Source organism: Homalodisca vitripennis, chromosome 4 (assembly GCF_021130785.1).
Source record: "Homalodisca vitripennis isolate AUS2020 chromosome 4, UT_GWSS_2.1, whole genome shotgun sequence".
NCBI classification, from domain to species: Eukaryota; Metazoa; Arthropoda; class Insecta; order Hemiptera; family Cicadellidae; genus Homalodisca; species Homalodisca vitripennis.
Genome location: NC_060210.1, coordinates 204,984,972 through 204,997,082, shown reverse-complemented (window position 1 = coordinate 204,997,082; position 12,111 = coordinate 204,984,972). Strand labels below are relative to the sequence as shown.

At 34.4% G+C, this 12,111-nt stretch overlaps 1 protein-coding gene across 4 annotated transcripts in view; it reads right to left on the bottom strand.

Moving 5' to 3' along the window:
* The window catches only part of LOC124360935 (exocyst complex component 1), a 195,597-nt gene that overhangs the window by 40,924 nt on the left and 142,562 nt on the right, over positions 1–12,111 (bottom strand). For 3 of the 4 annotated variants that reach the window (XM_046814952.1, XM_046814949.1, XM_046814950.1), the window contains one exon: positions 5,826–5,979. In XM_046814952.1, the coding sequence (XP_046670908.1) occupies positions 5,826–5,979 (154 nt within the window). Of the gene's footprint in view, positions 1–4,389; positions 4,966–5,825; positions 5,980–12,111 lie in introns of those variants that run through there. The other variant, XM_046814951.1, reaches the window with a different exon arrangement.

The window sequence follows — 12,111 nt, the reverse complement described above, 5'->3', positions numbered from 1 at the left end:
GTGGGGTGCCAGAAACTCCTAATGAAGACACAATATGCCTTCTAAAGGACATTGCTAAAACTATTGGAGTTGAAGTAGATGTAACCCACTTAAATGCTGCACACCGTATTCCTTCCTTCAATAAGCGCCGACCACCACTCATCTACAGTTCCAACAAAGAATAATAAAAGATATGTGGTTAAAGAAATTCAACACGAAACCTGAGTGCCAAGCAAATTAACTCTGCATATCCAAACCAACGAGTATACATCAGTGACCACCTTTCTCCGGAAAACAAGCAATTTCTAACAAAGCTAAAGGCAAAATGCAGTGAAGTGGGCTACAAGTTCGCATGGACCAGAGATGGTAAATTTTTTGTGAGAAAGGATGAAGGGGACAAATGTCAAAAAATTGATACTGTTGAGGACATTGAGAAGTTGAAATAAACTACTAGGCCTGTCAATTTACAATTTTCATGTAAGTTTATTTTATGTTATGAAAAAATATTTTCTGTTTTAAATAACTATATCCCTAGAATAACATTTTCTAAATAATATAAATGACATCAGAGAATTTGCAAGTAAGCCTTGATTCCTTTTTCTCTTCTACTGTTAGTGATGGTTATATCAATCTGATCCATGTCAATATAAGAAGTCTTAGAAGAAATTTCAATAGTTTTCTAGCAGAGATTCATTGTGTCAAAAATAATGTTCATTTCATTGTATTGAGTGAGGTGTGGATTGGGTCCGATGAGCTAAATTTGTATCCAGGCTATAAAATCCTAGCAACTTGTAATGAAGACTACAGGGCAGGAGGGGTTGTATGCTATGTGAAGGATGATGTACAAGCGGATAAAGTAAACTTAAGCATGGTAACTGCTGATGTACTTATCATTGATATTAAGAGTGTGAGTTTGTATTTTAGATTGGTATGCGTTTATAGGTTACAAAGTTTTCCAGAAAATGATTTTATTAATGAATTGTCAAATATCCTACCAAAGCTTAGTAAAAATGTAATCTTGACAGGTGATTTAAATATTAATTTACTAAATGATTGTGTAACTACCCAGAATTACCTTAGTTTGATGGATGGTTGCGGTTTTTCAGTCTATGGTCAATACTCCCACAAGAATTACACACAGTTCACAATCTTGTATCGATCACATTTTTATTAAACACAGAAAATTAAATTCATTTAAAAGTGCTGTGTTCGATATTGATCTGACAGATCACTGTGCCATAGGTTTGAAATGGGCAATAAACTGTTAGGCAAATAAAATTAAGGAAGACCGATTAAACACACAGGTTAGTCTAGATTATAACATGATTAGAGAAAAGCTCGAAAAAACCAATTGGGAACTTTGCTACAAATGCACTGATGTGAATTATTGTTATGACATTTTCAACCAAATTTTGACTGACATAGTAAATAGTAGTAGCAAATCTAATAATACAAATTCCAAGGTGATAAAGGCAAAGTCAATTAGTCCGTGGATGACAGCTAGGTTATTAAGCAAATTGGAAAAAAAGAAAAAACTATACAGAACTTACCGAAAGAGGCCTTATGACAATGTATTTAAAAACTATTACATTCGATTCTGTAATAACCTAAAATATTAAATTGACACTGAGAAAAACCAATATTATTCCAAGAAACTGTGTGGTGTCCCTTAGGAGATTCGTAACAACAATAGAAAATAAACATTTTGACGGGTAGGAATGTAAAAAGGTGTGAACCAGATAACTTAAGATAACGGAGTTGTGGTATCGGACGCACACATTGTAGCAGATGAGATAAACAAATATTTTATCTCTGTTCAATCAGCTGACTATTACGGTCAAGAACAAACTGTGCAAGCTGCTTGCCGGCCGCGCTGCTACCTGCGCTAGTCTCGCCAGCCCATTACGTTAATTCCCGTTTTATGTTTCCAACTACAGAAACAGAAGTCGAAAATATTATCAATCATCTAAAAAATAAACGATCAACTGGATTCGACGCCTTTAGTACCAAACTTATAAAAGAAATTAAAATATTTATTACACCAGTATTAACTTATCTTATAAATTGCAGCATGACTACCGGAATTTTTCCAAATAAACTGAAAAAGAGTATTGTTGTGCCTCTGTTAAAAAAAGGAAACTCCACACAATTAAGCAACCTTAGACCAATCAACCTACTTTCAATTTTCTCTAAAATATTCGAAAAAATAGTCAATATACGTTTAGTTAAATTCCTTAATAGAAACAATTTTATTAATATTAACCAATACGGGTTCAGGAAAGGGAAATCTACCGACGCGCTAATAAACTTCACTAATAAGATATATTTAAATTTAAACGAAAGCAATAAAGTTACAGGACTATTCATTGATTTTCATAAAGCTTTCAACTTAGTTAACCACAGAATTTTATTAAGTAAACTAGAATCAATAGGAATCAGAGGAATAGCTTTAAATTGGTTTACGACCTTATTTTTATTAACGACCTACTTGAACAGACTTTTCGTGGTAAAATTAGTGCATTTGCAGATGACATTGCGATTTTTTATGCGGAAAAAGAAATAGAAATTCTGCATCAAAGGATTACAACGGACATATCCTTAATGCAACGATGGTGCTGTAACAATAAGATGCAAATAAATGTAAACAAAACAAAATATATAAATTTCGGCTTTATAGACTTTCTTTTTGAAATTCCGCTTACATATCACCTACAGGATTGTACACAAACTAGTCTGTGTACCTGCCAAGCTATAGAACAGGTTAGTCATTTTAAGTATTTAGGAATCACTATTGATGAAAAATTGAATTGGGGAAAACATATTCAGGAGCTGAACAGTAAAATACGATCTACAGTAAGAACATTCTACTTTTTAAAACAATTCTGTGATAAATTTTTATTGCGAAGCCTCTACTATTCTTTAGTCCAGTCAAGACTTCAGTACGGAATAATCTGTTGGGGAGGTGCGTACAGAAGTCTAATAGATAATCTTAGAGTGTCACAAAATCATATAGTGCGTATAATGCTAGGAAAAAAACTCAGAGATAGCTCGTTCCCCCTATTCCAACAAATTAGAACTCTACCCATTCAACATTTATATGTGTATAAAGTGCTGAAACTGTTTTATAGAAGAAGTGGCAATGAAGGTACAACTTTCCTTGTATATGGAACAAGAAACGTAAATAAAAGAATTTTTAGAGTACCAAAAGTAAAAAAGGAAATATTTAGACTATGCTTTCAGTACGTAGGTCCAAAATTCTTTAATAAATTACCTATTAATATAAATTACCTATTAATATTAGATCAATAGACAAATTAAACCTTTTCAGCAATAGTGTATTTGACTGGTTAATTGAGATAGATGATGTTATATTCTTTAATAGAGTCATTAGCTAAAGTTAAAAGTTACTGTTTATTTTATATAAAAATTAATTTGGTTTCATGTACCAAATTGTATATAGATGGTTATTGCATATAATGTATAATGTACTGTGTGTTATTGAATGCATGTACATGCATTGTGTAATAGTGAATGTGCCTAAATAGCGCATTGATTTTTCTTTGACAGAAGTTATTTATATGTTTATAATGTTGATTTGTTTTTAATGTACTATGTTTGCTGCTATGTTTTTAATTTGTTTTGTTTTTTTAAATTCGAATTGTATAAAGAGGATACTAATTGTTATGTTGTTTTTACTGTTAATATTAGATAATTTTTATTCTGACATTATATGCATAAGTAATTACGGTACTAGTTATTTTTATGTTGGTTATATTTTTTTTATTCTTATTTTTAGTTCATTTGTAGTTTCAGGCACCTCGGAGAGTGGCCAGCATGTAATTTAATGCAAACTGAACTCTAAAAGTAATATTAAGTTTATTTTATTTTGTTAATAATCATACTACTGGACATGTGATTAGGCTATTCCTAAGATTTTATTTTTGTAATGGTTTTGTAATTTTTTGAAGGAATAAATCATTATTCTCATTATTCTCAGGTACGTGGAAATTTTCTGAAAGGAAGAAATAAGAAAATTATAATCTCATATAAGACTATTCTTCTACTAACTAAACAACACTGTCTTCAGGGTGTCAGAATCTAGCCTGGATATCTTCAATTGTGAGAGCAGAGAGAGGGTACGTGGAAATTTTCTAAAAGGAAGAAATAAGAAAATTATAATGTCATATAAGACTGTTCTTCTACTAACTAAACAACACTGTCTTCAGGGTGTCAGAATCTAGCCTGGATATCTTCAATTGTGAGAGCAGAGAGAGGGTACGTGGAAATTTTCTAAAAGGAAGAAATAAGAAAATTATAATGTCATATAAGACTGTTCTTCTACTAACTAAACAACACTGTCTTCAGGGTGTCAGAATCTAGCCTGGATATCTTCAATTGTGAGAGCAGAGAGAGGGTACGTGGAAATTTTCTAAAAGGTAGAAATAAGAAAATTATATTGTCATATATGACTATTCTTCTACTAACTAAACAACACTGTCTTCAGGGTGTCAGAATCTAGCCTGGATATCTTCAATTGTGAGAGCAGAGAGAGGGTACGTGGAAATTTTCTAAAAGGAAGAAATAAGAAAATTATATTGTCATATATGACTATTCTTCTACTAACTAAACAACACTGTCTTCAGGGTGTCAGAATCTAGCCTGGATATCTTCAATTGTGAGAGCAGAGAGAGGGTACGTGGAAATTTTCTAAAAGGAAGAAATAAGAAAATTATATTGTCATATACGACTGTTCTTCTACTAACTAAACAACACTGTCTTCAGGGTGTCAGAATCTAGCCTGGATATCTTCAATTGTGAGAGCAGAGAGAAGGTACGTGGAAATTTTCTGAAAGGAAGAAATAAGAAAATTATAATGTCATATACGACTGTTCTTCTACTAACTAAACAACACTGTCTTCAGGGTGTCAGAATCTAGCCTGGATATCTTCAATTGTGAGAGCAGAGAGAACATGTGGTGGAAATTTTCTAAAAGGAAGAAATAAGAAAATTATATTGTCATATACGACTGTTCTTCTACTAACTAAACAACACTGTCTTCAGGGTGTCAGAATCTAGCCTGGATATCTTCAATTGTGAGAGCAGAGAGAACATGTGGTGGAAAGTTTCTAAAAGGAAGAAATAAGAAAATTGTATTGTCATATATGACTGTTCTTCTACTAACTAAACAACACTGTCTTCAGGGTGTCAGAATCTAGCCTGGATATCTTCAATTGTGAGAGCAGAGAGAACATGTGGTGGAAAGTTTCTCAAAGGAAAAAATGATCAAATTAAAGTGACATATTCTTAATTTAAAAAGATTAGACCCAGGTCTGATAATTCCTCACATAACTGGAAGTGGATTAGTTGTAACTTGTATACGAGGTCATGCAAGTAGGCGATACAAATTGCTTGTTAATAGAAATTTATTGTAACCAATTATTTATTTTTCAAGAACGATTATTTTTTATCTAGATAATAAAACAATTACTGTCTCTAGACCTGTGATATTATCTATAAAAGGAAAATAACGAATTCCGTGGCAGGAAATTTTAAGGAATTCCAGAGGTTTTCATTTTACTTCCGGAGTTTATCCTCATCTTTGTAGACTAAGCAAATGTTAAAATCACCAATTTCGTGATTTTCTCTGAGCATAGCAACCCTATTTTATATAACCAAATAATTGATCTGAAACTAATATATTACATCATTTAAGTATTAAAATGTAAAATAAAGTACAACCAAGATATTTTTGCAATTTGTATTTCAAGAGTTTAAATACAGATGAAACAGTGAAGTGCCCATAAAATAAATGTTATATTTCTAGGCATCACTCTCTCTCTACTGACCCATTTTGACGACCTCAGAGGGTGTCTTGTGGTGGTCTGCAGCAACTGAGGGGATCACCTCAAACATGGCTGTCCCAAGTTTGATGTACCACTTATCCAAGTCACCCCGACGTTCTGTGTCCTTGAATATCAATTCTGCGTGGTTTGCAAACTCCTACATAAATACATAATTATGTAAGTATACTAACTTATATATTAAAGTTTCTACATATTGGTGAGTTACTACTGAAAAGATGCAAAAACAAATAAACACAATGATAAACTAAATCAATAGTAAAGTAATTTTTATTTTAATTACTAAATTTACTGAAAATTAAATAAATACTGGATTATGCCATGGCATGTATGACAACACAGATTAAAGTATTTTAACATCTTGTTAACAATTAATTATTAAAACATCAATAATAATTGTTACAATATCCTGTGTTCAACGTATTTACCATTTAACGAAATTAACTGAACTTTAAAACTTACTATCAGTGTACATTTATAACCTAACAACACAATACGAAATGTGGCTAGAAAATAATTATATTAGTATTGGCGGAGCCACATAACAAATACAATGGCTGAATATCTTAATATACTTATTCTCGTAGCTGATCATTTCCCTGTTCATGACCTCTGTTGCTTTTTCTTTTGAACAGTCCCAAATCTTGTTCCTTTGAAAGCTGACTTGGCTTTATGGAACCAAAATCATTACAGAGGGCCAAGTCGGGTGGATGATCTAAGACGGAGATGTTGTGTTTAGCCAAAAACACCTTCACTGACAAAAAATTGTGGGCTGGAACATTACCCTGGTGGAGGATCTATGACTTGTTTTTCCACAAGTCATTCCGTTTTCTCTGTTAACCCTCACGTAGGGTAGTGATTCTGACTCGGAAATGTAGTTGAACAACATCTACCAATGCATGTGTTGTCAACTTGTGTGTTTGGGAGCATCTTTAAATCACCTAAACTACTCAAAAACTTGTGTTCATAATAAAAGTCATCACTGTACACTTGATTAATTTAAACAATTTAATTTAATTAAAACATTTAAAACCTATGTATATTCATTTTTTACAGAAAGAAGTAAGTTATGTAGTTGAACTACTGCAATATTATTTCTATTTCTTCATATAACTATGGTCCTCACCACTTTTGCCTAAGCTATAAACACGATTTTTCACTGACATTAATGTTTCATATATAAAAACCTTAAGGTAATTAAGTTCAATTAAGTAAATCAAGTTCTGATAGGCCTGGATATATTCCAAACGGATTGAGGTATCGATGTACAACCATCTCCATAGTTATTTAAATACTTATTTACAATAAGCCTATTATAGAAGACCGTAGTTTAGCATTTCATCAGTTGGCTAAAGATTTCATCAGAAGATGAGTGAAATACCTTGTATGCTCACCTACGGGTTTACAACCCATACAGACAATGTTTCACCAAATGTTTTTGCTGCATACATAATAAAATTTCAACCACTTGCTGGAGGTTCTGTTAAAGTAATCAAATATAATGAAATCTTAACAACTTACTGGACTTTCTATTGAAATAATCAAATATAATGAAATTTCAACAACTTGCTGGAGGTTCTATTAAAACAATCAAATTTCTATTAAAATAATCAAATATAGGGTGAGTCTAAAAGGACTTTACAACTTTTAAATTATATAGATATTTATTAGCTTTACTTACAGACTTGATATACGTGTCATTTTGTAGCAAATTACTTCAAGTTTGACTCCCGTAGTGCTGTAGTACCAAGTTCCGCCACTGCGAGCGCCAGCTTCGTCTGTACTAAAATGGCTACTTTCACTGGTGCGGAGCGTGCTCACTGTGTGTTATTGTTTCATGAAACAAACTCTGCTACAAGTGTTCAGCGTAGATTTCGCACAGAATACGGAAGAGACTCTCCAAGCAGGCCTTCTATTTACAGCTGGCACAAGAATTTTGTCGAGACAGGTTGTTGTGTTCGGCATGAGAAATCGCCAGGTCGCCCACAGGTTAGTGATGCTACTGTCGAACACGTCAGGGAATCCTTTGCCCGTAGTCCTAAAAAATCAACGCGGCCTGCAGCTGTGGAGACTGGAATTCCACAAAAGACAGTTTGGCGAGTGCTACGGAGACGTTTGCACTTAAAACCAAACAGACTTACGATGGTACAACATATCACTGATTTAGATAAAGCTGCTCGTGGAGAATTCTGTGCTGTAATGTTGGATCGAATGGGGGAAGATGAGACATTCCTGAACTCAATAATCTGCAGTGATGAGAGTACCTTTCATATCAGTGGTAAAGTGAACACCCATAACTGCAGAATATGGGGGAACGAAAACCCAAGAGAATCCCTTGAACAAGTTCGGGACAGTCCAAAAGTGAATGTGTTTTGTGCGATGAGTAAATTTAAAGTGTACGGGCCATTTTTCTTCATGGAGAGAACTGTCACTGGTATCATTTACCTTGATATGTTGGAGAATTTTTTGATTCCTCAAATTGATGAAGATGAACAACAGGATGCTCCTTTCTACTACCAGCAAGACGGAGCACCACCTCACTACCTAACAGATGTTAGGGATTTCCTAAACGGTCCATTTCCAGGTCGCTGGATTGGGCGTTCAGGACCAATTACATGGCCACCTCGTTCCCCCGATTTGACTCCTATGGATTTTTTTCTATGGGGTTTCATTAAAGATAAAGTGTATGTTCCACCTCTACCAGCCAGTCTTGCAGATCTAAGAAGAAGAATCACAGCTACGGTTGCTGAAGCTACACCAGATTTGCTAGAACGGGTGTGGCGAGAAATTGATTACCGGTGGGATGTTTGCCGTATCACTAATGGAAGTCACATCGAACCGAAATAAGAATATGACAATAAACTTGAAATAATTTAATAAAAAATGACACATATATCAAGTCTGTAAGTAAAGTCAATAAATATCTATATAATTTCAAAGTTGTAAAGTCCTTTTAGACTCATCCTGTATAATGAAATTTCAACAACTTACTGGAGGCAGTAGCGTAGCAAAGGGGGGGGTCCAGGGGGTCCGGACCCCCCCCCCCCGAAATTTTGAGACATATAAAAAAATAAAGCATGGAGCAGGAGAAAAAGGGAAAGGTTATCATTACTCTTGTCTACAAACATTAAATTGATTGATTTAATTGATTAAAGTGACCGTTGTTAAAAATATAATTGTCCTTTCGTTTAAATCATAAAGTATCAAACGATACTTTTGGGCTCGGCCTTTCGGATAGTGTAGTGTAATCACGGCATTTCTATAGGGCGCGGTCACGTGACGTCGCAAAGTAACTTGAACCGTAACACGGCGAACAGTTTAAATTAGCGACCACTTTGTTCAAATTCGTCTTGGGGACGAATAATGACTGCATAGAATTAAGTTACGACGTTGATTTTAGGTGTCAAACTGTGGATGTGTATATAATTATCGAAAAAAAATATAAACAATTACTTTCAGTCGGAAAATACACTTGAAAAACTCTACCGATTAGAACTTCAACTAATTTGGACTTCAGTGATTGAAGTAAACGTGGTGTTTTCGATTGAGTTAGGACGACGATTTTTGTTATCATGAAACTGTACACTGTACTTATATAATTATCGAGAAAAAATCACTTCCGGTCGGTAAATACGAAAGAAAAGCTCTCTATAGATTCAAGTTTTGACGATTTTGGATTTCAATGGTTGAGTGGTTGGGTAAAAGTGGTACTGTACTTAGAATTATGTTAGGACCTTGATTTTAGATATTAATTCAACGCCGACTAATACATAATATATAATTTTCGAGAAAAAGAACAATAAAACACTTCCGGTCGGAAAATACCGAGGAAAAGCTCTACTGATTGAGATTTTGATGATTTTGGATTTCACTGGTTGAGTGGTTGGGGTAAAAGTGGTACTTAGAATTATGTTAGGACGTTGATTTTAGGTATCAATTGAACGCCGACTAATACCTATATCATTATCAAAGAAAAAATTGAAAAAATCACTTCCGGTCGGATAATACACTGGAAAAACTCTACTGATAAGAAGTTCCGACTACTTTGGATTTCACTGACTGAGTTATTATTTCATTTTCCTTAGTATATTCCGATAGGAAGTGATTATTTTTGTTTTTTTTTCTCGATAATTATATTAGTATTAGTCGGCGTTGAATTGATACCTAAAATCAATGTCCTAACATTATTATAAGTAGGCTACCACTTTTATCTCAACCAGTGAAATCCAAAATCGTCAAAATCTCAATCAGTAGAGCTTTTCCTCGGTATTTTCCGACCGGAAGTGTTTTATTGTTCTTTTTCTCGATAATTATATATGTATTAGTCGGCGTTGAATTAATATATAAAATCAATGTCCTAACATAATTCTAGGTACCACTTTTACCTCAATCACTCAACCAGTGAAATCCAAAATCGTCAAAACTCTAATCTATAGAGAGCTTTTCTTCGGTATTTACCGACCGGATGTGTTTTTTTTTATAACTATATAGGTAGCCGAGTACAGTTTAATGATAACAAAAAATCGTCGTCCTAACTCAATCAAAAATATCACGTATACCTCAATAAAGCCGCGTTTACACCGGAGTTGGCAACCAATGATTACAGACTTTTATCGGCAATTTTTAGTCGAACGCCTTAAAACAACTGCATTTCGCATTGCCAACTGTAGTTGCAGACCGATTTTACGAATTGGCAACCAAAATTTGGTTTTCCGACTGAAGTCGGTAAAGATCAAAAGCGGTTGCCAACCTCGGTCGGCAATACGAGTTGCAGTGCCAAATTGAGCGGCGACTTGAGTCTGCAACAAACCCCGCTACCCCTGCCACCTATCGGCTCCACGTGGTCGATAGGTATTTAACATTTACTCACCTGTATGTTATACTTCAGGAAACATATCAAAGCCTCACAAACATCTGGCACAAAGAGAGATATCGCACTTTTTGAAACTTTAAACAAATAACTGATGCTTGTATAAGAGTCGCCAGTTGCCAAAAATCGCAAAGTTATAGCTTACCTTTCACGCACTGGAATTGTTTTCCTGTAGTTAGTATCCTTTTTGCTAATTATGTGTCCAATACCAACAATTAAACATTCAAAATCGTTGCTCGACATTCTTAAACAGTTTTTTATACTGCCATCGCATTTTAATTCTCCCGTCAAAGGATCTGTATCATCCCTATTTAAGTCACTCAATAGATCGCTCTTGCTCTTGCCTGCAATGAAAGTCGAACCCAAGTCTTCTCCGTCTTCTCAATTTACATAGAACAACACACGCTGCCGCAGCAAGTACAACCTCTTCTGCACTCGACATTCTATATACTGTCTAATTTTTTTGGTTGCAAGTTACAGTTATTGAGCAAACTGTGTTCATGGTTGCAGATACAAATTGCAAACTTCCATCGGCAACTACAGTTGGCAATTTTTGGTTGCCAATTCAGGTGTAAACGCGGCTTAACTGAAGTCCGAAGTAGTTGAAGTTCTAATCATTAGAGTTTTTCAGGTGTATTTGATCTCCGACCGAAAGTGATTTTTTTTATTTTTCCGATAAATAGGCCGATAATATACTTGTCTATAGTGTAATGATACAAAAAAATCGTCATTATAACTCATTCATAAATACCTCAATCAGTGAAATCCAAAGTAGGCAAACTTCTAATCAGTAGAGTTTTTCCGGTGCATTTCCCGACCGTTAGTTTGATCTGTACCCGAGCAACGCTCGAAAATTGCCCTCCTTTTCTAAAGGGTTTTCGGCCGTCAGTGGCCCAATGTCCCCGAAGGGGTATTTCATTTTCTCCACAGAATATAGTCGTGTCAATTATACGCTTGAGAGAAGCTCTGTTTTGTTATTTTTCTTTCTTATCCAGTGAATTCAACATCACTTTGGTGCTTTCTACTCGGCCAGAATCGAACTTCGTAAAGTTTCTGTAGCTATACAAGAAAATTTGTGGTACTAGAGTTGCTGTGAGAGTTTAATTTGCGTATTACATCTTTCCACTTTCTATAAGGCGTAGTTACTAAAGCTTCATATTTTTGGTATTTACCTTTTACCAGTGAACTCATTGACAAATAACACACAAAACGTCCCCCGGATCCCCGGTTTCGGACCCCCCCCCCCGAACGAAATTTCTGGCTACGCTACTGACTGGAGGTTCTATTAAAACAATCAAATTTCTATTAAAATTATCAAATATAATGAAATTTCAATAACTTGCTAGAGTTCTTATAAAATAATCAAATATAATAAAAGTTCCACAAATTACTGGACTTTTT